The sequence below is a fragment of the Ascaphus truei genome, chromosome 3 (genome assembly GCF_040206685.1).
Source record: "Ascaphus truei isolate aAscTru1 chromosome 3, aAscTru1.hap1, whole genome shotgun sequence".
Lineage (NCBI taxonomy): Eukaryota > Metazoa > Chordata > Amphibia > Anura > Ascaphidae > Ascaphus > Ascaphus truei.
In genome coordinates, this window is record NC_134485.1 from 30,665,442 (window position 1) to 30,687,854 (window position 22,413).

The 22,413-nt window shown below is 41.8% G+C and overlaps 1 protein-coding gene across 6 annotated transcripts in view; it reads left to right on the forward strand.

Annotated features, from left to right (window-relative positions):
- The first annotated feature begins 565 nt into the window (after positions 1 to 565).
- Positions 566 to 22,413, forward strand: part of GRIK1 (glutamate ionotropic receptor kainate type subunit 1) — a 376,065-nt gene continuing 354,217 nt past the window's right edge. For 3 of the 6 annotated variants that reach the window (XM_075593906.1, XM_075593909.1, XM_075593911.1), the window contains exon 1: positions 566 to 1,277. In XM_075593906.1, the coding sequence (XP_075450021.1) occupies positions 1,139 to 1,277 (139 nt within the window). In that variant the 5' untranslated portion in view covers positions 566 to 1,138. The remainder of the gene's footprint in view (positions 1,278 to 22,413) is intronic. The other 3 variants (XM_075593907.1, XM_075593910.1, XM_075593908.1) reach the window with 1 other exon arrangement.

Consider the following 22,413-nt stretch of genomic DNA (forward strand, 5'->3'; position numbering starts at 1 on the left):
CATATCTCCTGGTACATACTAGAAACATATCTCCTGGTACATACTAGAAACATATCTCCTGATACATACTAGAAACATATCTCCAGGCACATACTGTAAACATATCTCCTGGTACATACTAGAAACATATCTCCAGGCACATATTGTAAACATATCTCCTGGTACATACTAGAAACTTATCTCCAGGCACATATTGTAAACATATCTCTAGACACAGAAAAAGTAACCCACTTCCACAAGGGACCGTAAAACAAAGCAATGTATTTTGGTCTTTGGTAATAAATGGGTGAGTAACCCCAACAAAAATACCTTTGTCAGGTCTGCCATGTTAATGTTGTGGTGCTTCTCTTTAACTGATTTTGATCATTAACAAGCAAGTTATTTTCTCTGGTATTGGTATATTAATTGGTGCTATTAGGTTATCAACCAGCATTACAGTAGGTGAGAAATGATTTAAATATCAATCATTATACAGTAGGAGGTGTGAAGTCATATCTCAGTATAAATGTTTCAGCCCGGTGATTAGTTTTAGAGGTGGTCCCTAAATGCTCATTTTAATAAAAAGACACAGTAGTGGCCAGGCATGGGAGGTGAGAGCAGCAGAGATACTCCTTCCTCTGCACTTACATGATGCTGGTTACATCGCAGACTTAATCACTCTGCTTTCTCCACTCCCAGACCCAAAAACATGGAGATTAGAGTTGCTTTTATCATTAGATTTCAAGCAAAAATGCAGTCATCTGTGACGAGGGCAGCAGCGTATAAAGTAGTTGCAGAGGAGTGAATGTGGCTCAGAAGTGAGGTTAATCTGCTGGAGATCAGAGCGATTGGTTCGTCTTCCCCTCATCACTTCATCACTGGAGTAGCATCTCGCTGGGGTGGGGGGCTTCTGTACAATAAGCTGGCTGTGGGCATCACACGGAGGGGGCTGCAAAGAGGGGAACGTCTTTTTTGGATATTATTCAGCCACACAACTGATGTAGTGATGGGCTAAGAGCGGAGAGGCAAGCATCCAACCCCAGAAAAGGGGGGAGAGAGAAGAGTGGAAGAGGCAGAGAATGAGGTGGACATCCAACCAAACTCCCCAGCCTCAGCTCTTCAGTCTCAGGAAGGGGCTCGTTATCAGTATGAATTAAGGATGGGGAAGAGCACACTGAGCCGCGATCCCTCCGTGTTTGTTACTATGGACAGCACTGCCAGCGCTGGGCTGGTACTTCCCCTCCTGTGCTTTCTTACAGCCATTCTCCCCCAGGCGTCCCAACAAGTCCTACGGGTCGGTGAGTACCGCTTGGTTATTATTATGATGTGCTGGGGGCTGATAGTGTACACACAAGTGAGACAGGGGCTGGCTTCCCTCCGGGTCCAACACTGGGCTGGACACTCAGTGACTGGTTTGCATAGAGCATAACATGCCCATGCCTCTGTCATTGACGTGTGGATTTCTTTAAGACTTCATCAGGATTGAGGAACTTTTATTGGTGAAACAAAACAAAAACAAAAAGGTAGAAATAAAAAGATACATTACCAACATCAGACAGTGTCTCCTGAATAATACATACATGTCAATGCTCCTGGTGCAGGTAAAGAGACTCCCGATTTCAGGGACTGTCCCATGCTACCAACCGCAGCTTCCGATTGGTCAGCCCACGATTCACACCAAGCCTCGCCTATAAATAAGAGTTGATGCTGGTGGAGCTCGCGTCTGTGTGCAGCCTCATGCACCGAGCGCTCCCCGGTGCCTGGCCTCATTGGCGTGTCCGCTCCTTGCAGTGGCTGCTGCTCCTTGCAGTGGCTGCTGCTCCTTGCAGTGGGGGCTGCTCCTTGCAGTGGCTGCTGCCTCCGTGCAGTGGGGTCTGCTCCTTGCTGTGGCTGCTGCTCCTTGCAGTGGGACTGCTCCTTGCTGTGGCTGCTGCTCCTTGCAGTGGGGTCTGCTCCTTGCAGGGGAGTCTGCTCCTTGCAGTGGCTGCTGCTCCTTGCAGTGGCTGCTGCTCCGTGCAGTGGGGTCTGCTACTTGCTGTGGGTCTGCTCCTTGCAGTGGGGTCTGCTCCTTGCAGTGGCTGCTGCTCCTTGCAGTGGGGTCTGCTACTTGCTGTTGGTCTGCTCCTTGCAGTGGCTGCTGCTCCTTGCAGTGGCTGCTGCTCCTTGCAGTGGGATCTGCTACTTGCTGTGGGTCTTCTCCTTGCAGTGGCTGCTGCTCCTTGCAGTGGCTGCTGCTCCTTGCAGTGGGATCTGCTACTTGCTGTGGGTCTTCTCATTGCAGTGGGGTCAGCTCCTTGCAGTGGCTGCTGCTCTGGTCCTCTGGTAACAGCAGCAAATGCCCAGGAATCATATCACCGCTCACTGCACACTCTCCCAGAAACTCTCTGGATAAATCAGACGTGGGCAGCCGGTTAAAGCAGCTTTACTTTTACTAATTGTTTCCGGTGCCAATTACTTCATCAGGTCGATCACCTTTTTTTAGAGGGAAAGGGGAGGCTGCTTGACATCCCAATGAGTCGTATTACTGTACTTCTCAGCTGCTTCTCCCATCCTCCCCTCTCCCAGCCCAGCTTCAGCGTGAAGAGGGAGAGAGCAGCCTATTTACATACAGGCTGGGCCATTCCCTCCTTCTCCCTTCTCCCAGGGATGCAGAGGGGAAGTGGTAAAGCTCCCTTCCCTTCCCAATCTCATGTCCAATGGCAAAGATAGAGGAAGAAAAGGAAGCTTCGTTGTGCTGTCTCACTAGGGGGGCACCCACTCCGAAAACGTGGGGTAATAAGTGCATGAGAGGTAATAAGTGTGTCAGGGAGTGTGTGTGGTAATAACTGTGTGGGGTAATGTGTAAGGTTGATGCATGTGTGGGGTAATACATGTGTGTGTTTGGGGTAATACATGTGTGGGGTAATAAGTGCTTGAGAGGTAATAATTGTGCCTGGGAGTGTGTGAGGTAATAACTGTGTGGGGTAATGTGTAAGGTTTATGCATCTGTCTGGTAATACATGTGTGTGTGGGGGGTAATACGTGTGTGGGGTAATAAGTGTGCGTGGGCCGTGTGAAGTTGATACATGTGTGGGTTAATATGTGTGTGGGACTGTGTGAGTTTGAGAAGTGTGTGTCATCTTATGTGGATTCTCTGCACCCATAGACTTTCTGGAGTCACCCATAGACTTGAGTAGAATCTCTCATGAAAGGATATGCATGTACTGTATTATAAATTACGTGTAAAATGGGAAAGTAAACGATTGGATCATTGTACAGCATCTAATACCTGCAATGTATAATGTATTACAATTTCTAGTTTTCTTTGATTGGTGAAGGTAAATATATTTACTTGGGATGCATAACGTGTAACTCCCTGTGTACCAGTTTATGCTTTTAAGTTACACGTACTTTAGGTGACTTACATATGTAGCAGACATTGGTCCACCTGTCAGCGCGCGTTCCGCGGGTGATGTAATGCATTAGCCCTGTATCCTTATCCACACGGCTGATTCCAAGACATTGGCGTCTTCTCCCGTAGTCAATCTGAATATGTCCCGCAGCAACACGCCAGTGCATGTGCAATAACGTTCCTACTATATTAATGCATCAATGAAGTGAATACCCAGGTTTCCTGTGAATCATAAGTGCCTTCCATTCAGAACAGGCACGGAAAAGATAAGCCAATAAGAAAACCTCAGCCGGTTTTACATTTTAACCTACTGTAAGTATGGTCAGTTACAACAGAGGAATAAGTTGTATACATCCAGCTTTTCGATTCAAAATAGAGCACTAAAACTACTGATGGCAGTGAATTCCTTCATAACCTTCCCAAAGACCGACCCGTCCAATACCAAATAATACACCAATTTGGATAAAAAATGGCCACAGCTTTTATTAACATTTTTACCAATCCTTGCCAGCTATTTAACACATTACCATATATATATATATATACCATTACATTTTACGTTATGGTGGGCGAAAAAGGCAATAAAAAACCTCCACTGTTAGCATATAGCCAATAAAGAATATCACTTGTGAGCACAATCACGTCTTAGACAGGTCTGCACCCCATGCCTTTCAACCATTATCACCTAGCATACAGTGCTCCCACTGCAGCAAGGGATTCTGGGAAATGGGCTCCATGTGTATGGATATTCCAGGCAAAAGGTGACACATTGTGTGCTCATTTGCATGTCATTTCCCAAAATCCCTTGCTGCAGTGGGAGCACTGTATGCTAGGTGATAATGGTTGAAAGGCAGGGGTGCAGACCTATAATATATATATATATATATATATATATATATATATATATATATATATATATATATATATATATATATATATTAAAAGGGGGAGGGAGAGAAACCTGTTTTTCAAAAGTTTACACAAAATGGTTTCTTTGACAATTTCCTCACTAGTCTGTCATTTTAGCTCCACCCCTTATTTTAATTTGACCAATCGGATTTGTACGTTAACTCGATCCCTATATATCTCCAATCATGGCAAGGTACAGTAGGCATCACCTCTGTCAGGATACCCATTCCCAAGAGGTACATGGGTATCGTCACTTTCACAGATTGCTGTTTGCTTGTGATCATTAAGAAGGACACTTTTGCTTTGGCAGTTAGCCAGTTATTGATTTATATTTTATTCACATAAGATTACATTAAAATTTAAATTAAGTACACAGATCTAGTAGCACTATGGGTCCAGTAGAAGTGTAGACACTTTAGGATTGTGGCACCTTTCAATGAAACAACATGATTGTTCTTTGTAGAGCTTTCAATTCCTTGTTACTGTTAATGTACAGTGTGGTAGAAGAGAGTTATGAGGTTATGGTAGATCTGGATTTGATGACCCTCAAACGGAACCCATGGATCGGATCTAGTTACAGTACATTAAGAATAGCCTCTTACCGTGAAGTAATGGACTCTGAGGATGATGTCCCTTGCCTTATTGGGATCTGATTGTTTTGGCCCTAACGCTCTGTGTACCTTGTCCAGTAGCAGTTTGTCTTCTGGTATATCTTGGACAAGGGATTTAAAGAGCCCCATGTATAAACTTCTCCAGGGCCTCCGGAAGGATAGTCTCAGGGATATTTCTCAGTCTTAAATCGTTCCGTCTTGAATGGTTTTCAAAATCTTCTTGGGCCTCAGTTAGGGATTCAATTAGGGATTTCAGGCCTCTTATCTCATGTTCTGACATTTTGAGCTATGATCTCATCTACCTTATTTTGTAGGCAGTCAGTCCTCTCTCCCAGTCCCTGATTTTCCTGTCTTATTTCAGTCATTGCTTTCTGCACTTCTCCCACCACTAGTTGTCTGACGTTTTGGAAGAGGTCCAGTAAGTCACCTTTGGTGGTGGGCATAGCTCTCTCCTCTGCTTCTTATTCAGGTTCCGCCTGCATCCTCATGGTGCCACCATTTGCTGTCTCAGCCTGCTCTTGCTGATCCCGTTTTCTAAAGTGCTCAGTTACTTCACTTGAAGGCTGTTTATTTTCTTTTCTTTGCTGATCGCATGATGCTGAGTTATGAGGCAGGGAAACGGATAAAGCTTTAAAATTTTATTTTTTGTGCCCGTAATCAGCGGAGCTCTCCTAAGTGGTCACCTTGGTTCCGTGCCGCATGCGCGCCCCGACTAATGTCATGTTTTATGCACAATTTGTACTTCTGAACTTTCTACATCCAATGGTGCCACAAATGATATTGTAACACATATCAAAACACCCAAGCACAGTCTAAAGCACAGGCCAATACAAAAGAAAATATCTGACTGGGATTTTAGTGCAGCATGTAATGCAGATGAGTAAGTAATGAAGGCAGAAGAAGTTCTTCCTGTAGTGTTTTTAATATAACATAATTGGCCACTGACATGAATCCAACACAGCATCACACTTCTAATGTGAAAGAACTAATGTTAGGCCTAGTCATATTGTAAATGGAACTATCGCACCTCATTGTATTAATGTATTAAAGCAATCCTTAGCTAAGAAGTAGCCTGATTTGGCCTGTCAAACTGACGTCGCCTATTTCAGTGTCACAGGGAGCCAATTAATGGGCACAATGTTACATAATTTTGTGATATGCCTTCCACCACAACAGGGATGCACGGTCTTTATTTCACATCTACTGTATAACAGTGTTATACATTAAACTAATACTGATTCACATAGTCCTCTGGCAACACAAAAACCATGTTGTCAGAGGACAACAGTGTTCTAAGCAAATTAAAGACCCAGCTAAATTAAAGGCAAGAACAAGAGTTTGATGTTAGGTGCCCATGAAATATATGTTGCACGTTGGCTCGAAGTGGCTCCCAAGCTCTGTCTGTAGAAGTTGAAACTTCTTGTAATTGATATCTATTATATCTAAGGGGTAAAGTAATGGAGTTTTCAACAAGTACAGTACAGGCATGCCCCGCATTAGCGTACACAATGGGACCGAAGCATGTATGTAAAGTGAAAATGTACTTAAAGTGAAGCACTACCTTTTCCCCACTTATTGATGCATGTACTGTGCTGCAATCATCACATTCGTGCATAACTGATGTAAATAACGCATTTGTAACAGGCTCTATAGTCTCCCCGCTTAAGCACAGCTTCGGTACAGGTAGGGAGCCAGTATTGCTGTTCAGGACATGACGACGGGCGCATGCGTGAGATGCAGTTTGCCTATTGGGCGATATGTACTTTCTCGCGAGTGTACTTAAAGCGAGTGTCCTTAAACCGGCGTATGCCTGTATACGTGGAGTTCACAGAAATGGAAAATCGACAAAATGATAATATGTGTGACCACTAGGTGGCTTAAGTTGAAGAAGGTCAGTAGAAAGAACCATTAGACCAGTGGTGCAGAACTCCAGTCTTCAAGCCCAACCAACAGGTCAGGTTTCAGGATGTCCCAGCTTCGGCAAAGGTGGCTCAATCAAAGACTGAGCCTCTGATTGAGCTACCTGTGCTGAAGCAGGGACTGATTGAACCAACTGTGCTCAAGATGGGATATCCTGGAAACATGACCTGTTAGGGGGCTTGAGGACTGGAGTTGAGCACCCCTGCCTTAGCACGTCCTATTTTGTTTACTACAATGAAAGTAGGTGGCCAGAGGTAAATGTAGCTTGTGAAGCTCTAAAAAAATATACAAGGGTCAAGATACATGCCATGTTTGTTAAAGCTGTGATTCCACAGTGATTTCTGAGTCACATTACTGCAAAGGGAGGCTCTAATTATACCTCTCCTGCACTTATGAACTATGCATCTATTTGGACAGCTGATTTCCTGTGTTATTAAACCTCAAGTTATTTAGACATCTAAAGATCGCCTCAAATTATACTTAAAAATCCACAGAATCATTTGCCTCTAGAAAATGTCTTGCTAATATTGTGTAACGGTATTTCTGGCCCGGCCTGACCCACCCAATCTCACATTGGCCCCTGTGGTCTAACCAGTCCCCATTACAGTGTGATGTCTGGTGGTGCACCTGTTGGCAACAGGACTCCTGAGTCTCCCGCATGATGGTGTGTGGGGATTGCCAACCCAGACAGGCAGCTGAGCTAGTGTGCTTGAGTCCTACCTATATCCAGTGCAGCGCCTCCACCTCATCAGGATCCCAGCGTCCGCTTGTGGATGGTCCTGGTGAGGAACTCCTCTGTGGTGCAGCCCCCTGCGTAATCACTCCACACTTACACACAAGGGTATCTTTTATCAGAGTCATCTTTATTGCTGGATGTGGCTAGCTGTAGCTATAATGTATTTAGCCACACATTATATCCAGTAGCTTCCCTCTGAAAGGTATATTTCTCCTTGATTAGGGATTCCCTTTCCCCGTAGGGATATCTACTCTCCGCCAGGTCCCTGGTCACAGTCTCATTAATCCTGCAGCGTATATCAACTCTGAACTCCTCTACCACTAACTACTACCTACTTCCCTAACTTTTAATCAGTGCTGTGCCTTATGTATCCTCTGGGGGCTGACACAACTCTGACATCACCAACCAGGGAGTCAGAGCTTGTGACCACTCCCATCCATACACAGGGCACCTCACCAGGGTGTGAGGGCAAACCTCCATGATTACTGCTGGCATGCCCATAACTTACCAGGCCTTACTGTCAGCAGGAGAGATGACTGCAGCCATTTTACAGCATGGCTATATATATATAGCCTGGCATGGCTATACAGCATGGCTATACATACATATATACATAAATATATATATATATGTGTATACATACATACAGACATACAGACATACATATAATATATATATATATATATATACATACATATATACATAAATATATATATATATGTGTATACATACATACAGACATACAGACATACATATAATATATATATATATATATATTTATATTTGTATATATATATATATATATATATAGCCAGATGAAGCAAAACATTTAGCAATCTGGAAACCTCTCCATACAATAGTTCCTGAAAGAGGCAAGGCTATTTTACATGAATTTAGTGAAATACATGTATAAATCTATGCCGGCACTAACAGGTCGAAGGCTGTCATCTCATTTACCTTAGTTAATCCAAAAAGAGACCAGCAACCTGGATAGAAAATCGAGATATTAGAGGAAATATTTTCAGAAGTGATCAGCTTGAAAACCTTCAACGTCAGTTTAGTGAATAGCAAATTATATAAGCAGGAGAGGTTACCAAACTTGACAGAATTGATGGTGTATTAAAAGATTTTGGGGTCTATTTAGTAAAGCCTTTGGCTACAAATTAGGACAAAACCAGTGCAAAAAAACCCACCATATTCATCAAAGAAAAGGAATACAATTGGGGATTTTCCTTTGATAAATATTGTGCAATTCTTTTCCACAGATTTTGCCTCAGTTTTGTCGTTGGGAGACTTTACTTCTTCCTTGTAGTAATACTTAACACTTACAGTGTGTCTTTTTAGCGCTGTTTATAAAATACAGTATTAATAGATTCTAGGCATTATTAAGGTAAGCATGTCAAAAAATGACATCTATAGACCTCTGATAAAGCTGCTGATTGTGAACTATGGAACCCACTGGTTGGTATTCTAGTAGCAAATATGAATGTGTTAAAAGCATATAATGTGTCTCCTAGTAGCCGCCATCAAAATCCCTTCTCCAGGCAGCACATTCTGTCACTTACAAAGCATTATCTAATATGCCTTAGGAATGAAGTTGGAAGGCAACAGAATTGTGCTTTTGCTGTAAAACTGATATTAAGAGATTACTGTAGTTCTGAACTAGCGTCTCTGTGTTAGTGGACAATGCTGCCTCACATATATTAAAAAGTCGTTTTAAAACCTTTTTTGTGTTAAGGAACCCTATTATTCTATTGTGAAATTCTGTGGAACCCCAACCCCTCTCTAATAGCACGTCTGAGATCAGATGCATTGTAAGGAACCCCAACCCTCTCTAATAGCGCGTCTGAGATCAGATGCATTGTAAGGAACCCCAACCATCTCTAATAGCGCGTCTGAGATCAGATGCATTGTAAGGAACCCCAACCCTCTCTAATAGTGCGTCTGAGATCAGATGCATTGTAAATTCTTCTGTATTTGGTACAGTTCTCAAATGAACTGAAATGACCTGAAAATTTCAGGGAACCCTTTAAGGATGCTGGCGTAACCCTAGGCTCCTGTTGAAAAACACGGTCTTAAATGTTTATGGTATTTTACAATTTCTTTCCATACTGTAATTGTGTTACCTTTAAGAAATGTTGTGATGGTTCTTAGGAAAACAGGAAACCTGTACTCCTCACTGCTTTTATAAACAACTTCAAACTACAGTGAATGAACTTTGCACTTTGATTATGTTCGAGGTCGGTCTTTCTTCATCAGATCTTTCTCTTTGAGATCAATGTAGCTAATTGGCCAGTAATTGGGAGTACAAAATCAGGAGTGGATTATTATCACATGGGTAATTTGTTGTTTGTTTGAAGGTATATTTACTCGATTCGACATCAGGATCAACATGCAGCTAAGCACGATGTATACACTGAATAATGCATTTCCTTGGGAGAATATAGGACTCATTTTTACAGAGTGGACTAATCTGTCTTTTCAATGTACAGTAGAGCGATGGAACCATAATACAATAGTTCTAAGGATTAGATTAGTTCTAAATTCTAAGGAGCTATATGGAATCTTGGCTCGGAGGTGTCTACTTTAGATGCTTGAATGATTTGCTTTAAATATTTTGTCTTGACTGCTCAGAAATGTGTTGCATTATCTAGTCTTACTAGTTTTGGTTGCATATATTTGACATTTTAAAGGAATCATTTTTGAGGGAATCCCTGGTTGTGTCTACGCTGTCTAACGATTGCTGCTTAAAGTATGTATGCAATACTAGTATTGTTTTATATTACTCTGTTCTGGTTTCATGTAAAATGGGGAAAAAAGTATGCTATTATTTCCGCTATTGCGCATGCTGCTTGAGTACAAGCATTGATACTGTATGGCAAGCATACTGTACACTACTATAGTGTCATTTGGAATTAAAGCAGCAGTTCAAGCAATATCCTACTTTTTTTTTTTTTTTTTTTTTTAAATAAATCAGTTCTGTACGATCAGAACAAACTTCTGATAGGCTCTGGCTCTTGAGCCCCGCCCTCTCCCTAGCAGTCAACCAATTGTATCTACTGTAGTAACTGCTCAGGAAATCATATTGCAGGACTACATTTTCAATATGCTGCGCAAGAATTGAATTAAATAACCCTGAGCAAAGCGATTGATTACAGAAGAATGGACCGATCTGCAGCTTACTGTGGCTAATCACTTGTCTGTGTGCATATTGTATTGATGCACACATTGTCTTGTTTTTTTTTTAAAGATTTTTTTTTAACACGGCAGCTTGAACTGCAGCTTTAAACTTAATACTGTACTGTATAGTGTAATACAGTATACTGTAGTACATTATATTTACCTTCATTATAAACTTTGCCAAACGGGTGGAGATGAGCACTGCTGTCTGCATTATCGTTGACAGGTGACAGCTGGCCTGCTACACCTGTAGTTGACAGCTGCTGAAGCTGCTAATCATGTTGGTTGTAAGCATGCTGGTACAGGTACCTGTACGTGTAATCTGGTTGGAAATCAGGCTGTAAATCTTGTGGTTATTCCGGGAGGAACAGGTACCATGGATTGCCGTTCACCAGGTTTTCACCGACGGTCAGACCGTTATTATAAGCTGGTGCTGGAGCTGTTGCCAGCGCTGTTGCCGGCGTTGGCACATTGCTGGATTGTGAAAGACGAATTTTATATGGATTAAACCTGGCCTTTCTCCTTTTGACGTTGCCATGATCAAACAAATTGTAAAAATGTGGGATCACACACCAATACCCTCCTCTATCTCGGGAGTAGGGGCGATGCAAAGAAAACAATGATCGTTAGTTAAGGTTTGCCTTTACAAACGCTTCCACCCACGAACGTCATGTGAACATTTGTAAAAAATCATAGTTCGAAATGAAATATTCATATATTTCTGATACAGTCACCATCTTATCTGTTGCAGCATTAATTGCAGAACATATTGAAAATGCATAACTACAGTCAGGTTTTTAATACGTGTACGGTGTACAAATGGTGCCCAGTCCAGTCAGCAATTGTGCAGGGATAAGAATATAGAAAAAAGCCCGCAGCATTGTGTTTTAGGGTTTTTTATTACATTTAAATAAATTTGATAACGTCTTCAGCGTCTTCAAGGACCAAGTTCGATTCACAATGGACCAATGTGGTACTGTAGACTTGTTTTAATCTGTTTTTTAGACACCTGCAAATTGACACAGTAGCACAGTACTGTACACATTACAATTAATTAATTTCTGCCAACTGGCGGATACGAGAAGAATTGCACCCAAAGAAATCAGAATCCATGAAATTCAAACAAGTCAACCGTGATAAACACGTGTGCCTGGTGTGATTGGCAGCGTCAATGCCGCATGGAATACAGCAGAGCACACGAAAACGGCTCCATGAAATGTTCGAATAACGGCTGCTGCATCTGTATAAACACATCCAGTATGCCATATAGTCATGTACTTGTGCATTACAGTTGTGATAGTTTAGTGATTTGTAACCTGACCAAGCAGATAAGGAAATTGAATGCTTTTCACCAGGTATATTATTACAACATACATTTTCTTACAATCAGCACAGAATACTTATATTTAGCCCAACAGACAGTTATCAGCACTGGCAGAAGTGTCACAGCATGTTTTTTTCCCTTTCCTGTAAAAGGCTCACAGGATTTTCCTTGCCCTACTTAGCCCCTAGTATTTAGATCTGTACTGCTTCTTTGCATTCTCGTCTTCCCTGAATTCTGCACATTTATGCACTCTTCCACAGTAATACCATTTTTTAACTGTACGAACTGGTAAATTGAAAATATGCTTGGAAGCACATTTTATTAATACTTCAATCTGTCACTGTTGTATACAATGGTCCTTACGTTAGGGCTTTCGTGAAAATGTCTGTAAATTTACATGATTCTTTCCCCACCTTCAAGTAAAATAAAAGGAAAACAAACACAATCTGAATTAAAGCATTTCAATAACTGAAATTCATGACTACTCCCATAGCAGTGTTTTTCATCAGGGGTTCCCCAGGCATCCCTAAAGGGTTGACCTGCAAATTTCAGGTAATTTGAAAATTGTACCAAATACAAAAGAATTTACAATGCATCTGATCTCAGACGCGCTATTAGAGAGGGTTGGGGTTCCTTACAATGTACTGTATCTGATCTCAGACGCACTATTAGAGAGGGTTGGTGTTTATTACAATGCATCTGATCTCAGACACATTACTAGAGAGGGTTGGGGTTCCTTACAATGTACTGTATCTGATCTCAGGCGTGCTATTAGAGAGGGTTGGGGTTCCTTACAATGCATCTGATCTCAGCTGTGCTATTACAGAGGGTTGGAGTTCCTTACAATGCATCTGATCTCAGATACACTATTAGAGAGGGTTGGGGTTCCTAATGTAACGTGTCTATTCCCCTCCTCCCTCCCCAACTGCCAGGGATAGGTTGTCACATAAATTATCACACAGTCTCTGATTTTTTTTTTCTGACAGGGTTTAGACCTGTTCTACTAGAGTGTTAGCTCAGGGGTTACCTTTGATCTCAGGGTCTTTCTCTTCGTGGGTTCAGGCCAAGGCTGTAGGGGAATGAACTGAAGATGCAGAAGAAATAGAAGAGGGCGCCAGGAACCTTTAAACATTGGTGGTCTTTATTGTTGGTTCAGCATACAGGGCATTCTGCCATAGAACAATAGAACAGACTTAGCAGCAATCAGGGCAGGTTTTCAGTGAACATGGCATTCGCCTTAGGCTGAGCTCAGACAGGCTCCTACATTACGGGCGTCTACGAGCCTCTGTCTGCTGGGTGATGTGTGCTCTTCCCCAGTAGACAGAATGATGCAACTTGGAGGCGGGACTTACGTCATCCATTTAATTAAAAAAAAAAGAAAAGTGTGTGTTTGTAATTGGCTGGTGAAGTACACGTGACGCGACTGCTGCTTGAAATTTCAACTTCAGTTGTCTTTTTCAAGTGCAGCAGTGACAACGTTGTACTTTGCCACCGGGTGTCTTTTTCAGTTTGAAAACTCCCACAGAACAAACCTAAGGAGTGACAAACATTGCGTAGCACCCTGTCTGATCGAGGCGTCAGAACAGTAGCTTTCCCCCCTCCAGACAGGAGTTCCATGTAGTCAATGTAGAATTAGGACCTCACGCCTTTCATTGACCGTGGGATCTGGATTCACCACCCCCCTCGCCAGAGTATCCTCTTTTGGTCCTAAATTCAATTCAAGGCATACCCCACATTAACGTATGCAATGGGATCGGAGCATGTATGTGAAGCAAAAATGTACTTAAAGTGAAGCCCTACCTTTTTCCCACTTATCGATGCATGTACTGTACTGCAATCGTCATATACGAGCATAACTGATGTAAATAACGCATTAGTAACAGGCTCTATAGTCTCCCCGCTTGCGCACAGCTTCGGTCCAGGTAGGGAGCCGGTATTGCTGTTCAGGACGTGCTGACAGGCGCATGCGCGAGCTGCCGTTTGCCTATTGGGCGATATGTCCTTACTCGCGAGTGTACTTAAAGTGAGTGTCCTTAAACCGGGGTTTACTCATCCCTGTCTGTTCCAACAAGGAGGAAGGCTTTCCCCTTTCTTCGTGCCTGAAGTGATTGAATACTGCGGTTGTGCATTCCCTGGAGTCCTTCTAGATGGGGAGGATCTTCTAATGCAGGGAACTCCTATGGGGTCCCTCTCCCCCTGGATAGTCAAGCTAGAACCGCTCAATTCTGATGGATCCCCATTATATAGGAGGAGTGGCCATAATTGTGCCCTCAGTCTCTGGGCAGATCTTGCTGTAGTAAGGCCCTCATCCTGTCAGGTGATCCAACTGCTCACAAGAAGACATGTGCCTGGAAGTGGCAATATAAAAGAAACAAAGGGGAAACTATTTCACCTGCCTAGCCTGGTGACTAGTTAACCCTGGCACTGCTATCAGCTTATCAGGGCTGGCATGGAGGGCAAGGGGGAAAGATTTTTGCAGGGTGCTACACTTACAATGCGCTAATCTCAGGCGCTATTAGAGAGGAATGGGGTTCCTTACAATGTATCTGATCTCAGACGCGCTATTAGGGTCTGGATTCCTTACAATGCATCTGATCTCAGACGCGCTATTAGAGAGGGTTGGGGTTCCTTACAATGCATCAGATCTCAGATGCGCTATTAGAGAGGGTTGGGGTTCCTTACAATGCACCTGATCTCAGATGTGCTATTAGAGAGGGTTGGGGTTCCTTACAATGCATCTGATCTCAGATGCGCTATTAGGGTCTGGATTCCTTACAATGCATCTCATCTCTGACACGCTATTAGAGAGGGTTGTGGTTCTGCATTTCATAATATAATTATAGTGTTCCTTAACACCCCAAAAAGTTGAATACCACTGCCCTATACCAACAAAAACACCAGCACTCCTTGCCAGGAACTGTCATCCACGGCAGGGGAGCGCAACCTTTTCCTCCTGTGCCCCCACTGTATGCCTTCTCCAGAACTTGCGCCACCCCTCCTACCTGGCAACTGCGTGAAATGACGCTCCGGGGTCGCGTAACATCAGGTCACATGACCCGCGGCATCATTTGATGCCTTTGACGTCACATCATATGACTCCGCGGTGTCATTTGACGTCGCATTGCCATGGAGACGCGTCACAGCTTCTGAATCTCGGTAAGTTTTATTGTTGCAGAGGCCTCACGCTATCCCCCGGCATTTAATTTAAATGCCTGGGGGAAGAGGGCAGGACCTCTGCAACCACCCGCGCCCCCCCCCCCCCCCCTCCCGACAAATCTCCCGCCCCCCCCCATGGGATATTTCTTACCCTATCACATGCCTTTGTTTGCTTCATTTATTTATTATATTCCCTGCACGCTAATGTCTGTCATTGTGAAGCGCTGCGTACATTATTGCCACTGTATAAATAAAAATAGGTGCATTCATTATTTAGGAAGATATCTTGTTATATGACAAGGAAAGCAGAGCTAGTGCATTTTAATACCTTCTAATGATTGTAATCATTCTATAAAATATTACCAGAAGATGGTCTGCTTTTCTTATCTTCAAAAACTGGGTCCAAATTGATCTCAGTACTGTATTATAATATAGTGACTACGGTGAGAAATCCGTACAGTATTTGAACCCCTGGCTAACCTTTCAAAAATGTATCGGGATTATAGTGACTCCATTCCCTGAGGATAAGATTTTTTTTTTTTTTTTTTAATAAAAAACACTATGCTCCATGGAAACGAGACTCACTTTATAGGAATCCTGTCTTCCCACACTGAGCTTCTTGTGTCAGTCAGGCAAGTGAGTCAGTGAATACAAAGTATGAAGGGGTTTTATCCCTAACAAAAAGGGTAGGGGATGGGGGGGGGGGGGGGGGCATGGGGTGTGTGATGCTCGGGGTCCTCTCCCTTAAGCATGTTTAAATGTTCAAAGTAATAAACCAGAATGACAGTTGGAGATTTATGTGTCAATATTTCGCCAAAATGCCATTTGTGATACTTAGGCCCAAATGTCTTTATGTTATTATTAAAATATTACTGGTAGAGATTTGTAGTGAGGTTGTAAATGTTTACTTGAAAAATAAGCAGAAGAATGTTATGTGTTTTAGTTATGTAATACACCCGATTCCAAAATATTTTAGTTTTGATTAACTTATATGTAAACGTACGACCCCCACCCAATCTCATATTGGCCCCGGTGGGTGTAATCTGTTCCCAGTTACATGTGTGTGTCATGTGGTGCACCTGCTGGCAACAGGACTCCTGAGTCTCCCGCTGGTTGGTAATGGGGAATATCACCATGACAGGCATCTGAGGTAGTGTGCTGAGTCCTACTCACATTTGGTACAGCGCCTCCACCCCATCAGGATCCCTACAGCAGCAGGGAGGAGTATCTGACGGGAACTCCTAGGTGCATCTTCTTGTGGAATAACTCCAGACTCACTCCGGAAGGGTATCTTGAACCAGGGCATCTTTAATTGCATGTCTCGTGGCAGACTGCCCATCACAGCGGCCGACACTTAGCCGCACATCTTGTAGAGGTATTCCATGCAGAAGGTTCATCCTATCTCTTTAATTGAGTTGTTCCTCCACCTCTCCCCTGAGGGAGGACACCAGCTGTGCCAGGTCCCTGGACACAGTGTGTAATAGATTGTCCCTTGGCCACCCTGACAGACAGACTTGAACTGCTGCAGACCTTGAACTCCAACTCTGAACCAGCAGAACTTAACACACTCTAACTTTTGGGTGTGCTGTGCAATATATATAGGCTCCAGAAAGACCCACCTCTGTGTCACTAACAGTGGACACAAAACATGCTGTCACTTCCTTTGCTACATATATGACACATCACAGGGGTTTGAGGGCAAACCTCCATGATCACTAGTGGCAATCCTGCCTTCTTACCAGGATTACTGCCAGCATGAGAGAGATCTGTACACCAATTTTACACATGGCTACATATATAAAACTTAACTTGTATAGAAATACAAATAGAGGATGAGGATCTCAGCCAACCAAATTTAACATACAGTAGGTTGAACCTGATGAACCTTTTTTTTCAACCTTAATTACTGTACATTTACAGTAACTCGGTAACCTAATAGTATAAGTGAGCGAATACAGATGTGGTGGGCTTCAGTGTTTCCTCTAGTGATATGTTGGTATATATTGCGATATACTGTACCAACATCGCCATTGATTTCTATAAAATTATATGTATATACTGGCATATGTTGTGTTATCTGTGGAACAATGTGTCACGGGAGACTAGGCAAAATACACCTTTATACTGGGATCTTATCATTCTTCAAAGCCAATAAGAAAAATAAATTGTAATTTATTCCATAGAAACAGGCAAACACACATTGAATTACAATAGACAGAAAAAGTTACACTTACTGGGGGTCTGGGGTTGATAAACTGACTTTCCAAGTTGAAATAAAGTCTTTAAAACAGTCCAGGGCTGAAGTGGGGACTTGGAAAACATTCCGGTGTAAAAAGTCCTGCAGCCTTCCTCCTTGCAATCGCAGAAGGCTTCTCTGGGCCTGGTCCGACCCGTTCTTGCCCTTATGGCAAATTGGACTTCTTGAATCACTTGGAAACACATGGAACTACATAGGAACACCCAAGAAAGAACAGCAGAGAGAGTTCTGGGAGGACGACTAGCTGTCTTATACGCTTCGGGACAGGCCGTCCCACAGCTTGCCCTCCAACCAGTGGCGTGGGAATTTCATCCCTGGCCACTCATACACTTTGCCAGGTTTGTGTGAAAAATGGCACCTCTGGCTTCAGAACACAGAGAGAGCATGTGCACAAAATGCCATCTTGCCCACTCACTATTCAAAACCCCACACCGGCTCAATGCCACTAAGTCTGGGCTAGGCCAAATGGACCCTTTGAGCTGTGGATGTTGGTGCTCCATTTAGCCCTTCTTGCTAACAAATGGTTCATTCACACCTCTAGCATCTCTGAGGATTTCAAGTCCTAGCTTTTTCCCAGACACATAGTCAACGAGCCTGGTAGCCATGACTTCGAAATCCCACAGTTCATTTACAGGTTACCAGTACATATACCTATTAAATATAATTATTTAATAAAATATACTGTGTCCTGTCTTATGTGTGGTAAAATATATGTCTTTGTTCTGGTGTCAGGGATGGAGTGGGAGTATAATTCACCTACCCTCACTAGCCTCATTCTTGGCACACATTAGAAAAATAACTTTTAAAACTTTTACACACTTCAAACATGCTCAGCTTTATCACCTAGCTGGAGCACCCCTTGAACTCCTATACTCGGCTCAGGGTACCGTGGCATATATTTGGGTACCTCTGCTATACTGAGGAGCCCCTGCTATACTATGGACTCCATGTATACCTGGAGATATCTTTTAACCCCTTCATCCCCAGTTACCTTGTCTGGACGATGCTGCAGCAGGGATCTTGGCGGTCAATTGCAAGAACGCTTTTCATGGTAGGGTTTTGACCGGAGCACTGTGCTTCAATGTAGCCGGGAATCTAACCTGAATCCGGGGTACATTTTTGGGGTCTCCAGTAACTTTGGAACCCCACTAAATAGACGCAATGTGAAAGAAGTTTCTCTGTCAAACCTACCCTGAAACTCACAGCCTAGAAATCTCATGGTCCCAGCATCCCAGGAAAGACAAAAGACAAAGAAATCTTCAATGTCGCATAATTTGCACAGTCACAGTAATGCATTTAGGACATCTGGGTCCAAGAGCTGACACTCTAGACCCCAATACACGGATCAGGGGTAACCAAGTGGGCTTGACCTTTATTGATGAGCCTTGTTAACCCCTTCACCCTCACACAATGTCATTTACTAAATATTTGGCAAGTTAGTTAAAGAAAGCCAAGCAACTTTAAGTGTAAAAATGTAGTCCTAATACTCTGCATCCATATATGCAATCCAATATTTTTGTCAAAGTCTGCATATATTTGGGACTGAGACTTCAAACAAGTACCATGTGAACTTGTGTGCTGTAACAAGCCTTCATATGCCTTGTATATAGATTTTCAGCTTAATTTTGCTGTGCTTGCTTAATGCTACATTTATGAGCATACATTTATCTTGAAATATACATGATTGCTGTCATTTCTAGGGATGGGCGGAACTGTCAAAATCCGTTTCCCAGACTTTTCAGGGCTTTCCATTCGAAATCAATTCTGCGGTATAACATCCGTCGACGGATTGCTCCAGTTTCAATCCGTACGGATTAATTTTAAAAATGCTATTGGATACAATCCGGGCAGATTTTTAAGAACCCAATTCGCGGATTCCACAATCCGTTGCTGGATTGTGAAAAATCCCACACACGGATTATTAATGTGACATGTGGATTTTCAGTGATAGAAAAAAATAAACGAAAAAGGTGGATCGCCGTACTTGAGATTGATCCGCGAAAAAACGTGAACCAAAGAAACCGGCCAACCATATTTTTTTTTGCCCATTTCTAGTCGTTTACACACAAATAGAAGAAGGAATGAGGCATATGTATGATAATAATAATAATGTTTATTCCATATAGAGCTTTCCTCCCAATGGGACTCAAAGCGCTTCACAATTACAATATAGTTTGCGGTATGCAGCATTGTACATATAATTTTTACAGGCACAGTCCCTGTCCCGAGGAGCTTTAATGATATACATTAAAAAAAAATATCTAAACAAAATAATTACCAAGAGTGCATCATGATTTTATATTATTATTTTGCTTTCCATCACCATGTACAGTATTTAACTGTGTCTTCATGTCCGTGATGGTGTTACAAAGCAAAGGGCATCATTATAGGTGCCATGTTTTTATAACCTGGCTGTTTCTCACGTGGGGAAAATTTGATATCAAATGTTTTCTTAATGTAGTTCTTGTAAACAACGGATCATTTTCGCTCCCTTCTAGGCAAAAAGAGGAAGCTGAAAGTCGCAGCTTTGCTGAAAATGATAAATAGTGGGTATGGTTTTAATAACTGGGTTCAATTTCCTGCACATGTCAGAATTTTAGAGTTAATATTTTTTTTCATGTGTTTTTCTCCTATTATTACATTTAATAATCTTCTTCGCCTCTAAGGACAGCAAGGTCAGACTGCATTATCACATACAGTACCTCAATGACCTGAGATTGTAATGACTAAATACCATCGTTGTTCTTCCCAAAGACCCGGATTGGAAAATTTGGAGAGATGAAAAGTAATGATACATTCCTCATTCTTCCCTCTCCAAATTGAATGTGTGAAGCTTGGGCAGTCAGGTCACAAACCAGCAAATAACAGGAAAGTAACAAAATAAAGTAGCATGTTAAGCTTTTTTACTCAATCAAGATGAATTACGGCTTACTGAGCTGGTGTGTCACACTTTGACTTTCAATAAACGTCAAATAAAACATGTAATTCAGTAATGTGTTCTATAGGGATTGAATAAAAAATTAAAGCGCTAATTCAAACGGCCGTTGTTTTCACCCATTTTTGTTAAAAAAAATTGCATAGGATTGAAGCAAGGGGTCTCTGATTTCAGCTCCGGATACCCCCTGCTTCCTGAAATACTTACCTCTGTAGGGGATGCTGGTAACTGCTCCGCTCGGCTAGCAGGGATTGCGTAGTGGCAGAGTTTCAAAGCTGCCCCACCCTGCGGGCCAACAGAAAGCCATAACTTCATCAGGTGTGGCTTCCTAAGGCCCCGCTTGACGCAGAAGCTTTAAACTTTGCCAAGATACCGGCACCACCTTGGAAGCAGGGGGTCCTAGAGCTGAAATTAACTGGGGTTCTGCTCCAGAGACCTCCTGCTTCAAACCTATGTTAAAAAAATAATAATAATGATATTATATTTAATATCCTCCTTTAATATACGGAAAAAAAAAGAATATAAGAAACATAATTAAAAACGTGTTATCGTGTCCAAAATTAGCTCCATGGTTGTGAGGAGATACACAGCTTGAACAATAACTTTGAATAGAATATTTGTTTAGAGTGACAACATATATAGAATAATCGCACCTACAATATATTATGTTGGTTAGAAAGATGAATGAATGAATTTAGCGACTGCAAAACTGTTTTTAAGAAATGGATGACAGCCTGATAATATGAGTGCAGATATATAATTCTCATAACGCTGTAAATATGCAGCTTTTCCACTTTATATTCACATGCCCTTTGTACTTGCATTTGAAGTCGCATTACGAGCACGGTAAACATTTACATACAGTATGTAGCTGTGAACTTTGTTTCTACTCTCTATCCACATTTTTCAAATAATAATAATAATATTGAAATGTGCAGTAGTGTGGAGTGCACAAATATTATTATACATACAGTACTGTATCTCTGTGCTTAGAATTGTTCATAAAACATTGTGCAATAACAACTAATTTATTTATCGTAAGTGTGACAGATCGCAGTACTTATTTCTATGATATTATGCTTTATTAGTTTTTTCATCATGCTATGACAATTTGTGTTGAGCTATTGGGGCTTCTAGAAACTAAAGCGGAATTTTAATTTTATGATTTGCCTTTTTTTTTTTTTACTTTTTTGGACAGAGATTTTCATGAAATGTGACACATTTTATTCCAAGTCTGAAGCTCCTTCAAGCTGCAGTTCAAGCTGCCGTTAAAATAAAAAATATGTGCATCAATACAATCTGCACACTGACAATTGATTAGCTAAGTTGCCGATCGATCCGTTCGCCTGTGATCGGTCGGCGAAGATTCGGCTCGGGGGTTCACTAAATCTAAGACCCAAGATGCAAAGTTCTGTGGGGAAGATCATGTGACCAGGCAGTCGCTAGATACAGTTGGTGCATTGCTAGAGAGAGGGCAGGGCTCAAGAGCCAGAGCCTGTTTCAGAAGAGGAAGGGGATGTGACTTTGTAAAGGGTTGCTATAGAAAGAAAAATGCTTGTTACATTAGAATACATAAAAAAAGTCTTTAAAATTGTTTTTTTTATTTAAAAAAAAAATGCTACAAGTATTTTCTCATAGTACAGAACTGATGTTAAAAAAAACATGTAGGATATTGCTTGAAATGCAGCTTTAAGATGTTTTACCCATGCTTCTAAATTGGCATATTTGGCAAATCCAATCAGAGGCTTTCTGTATTTGAATAACATAAAACGATATCATGTATTTATTTATTTTTATTAATTTATTTATTAAATCACAATTTTCTTAATCCATCATATGATTTAATGAAAAAAATAATAAACTTTTTTTTAGATTTAAATTTTAAGTCACTTAAAGAAACAATCCATGGCGTTTCTCCCCCCCCCCCCCCCCATTTTTTAAATCTATTAGATGGCTTTTAACATACCCTTAAAAAACAGGAAATAATACCGGTAACTTCACGAGTAAGTATCTCT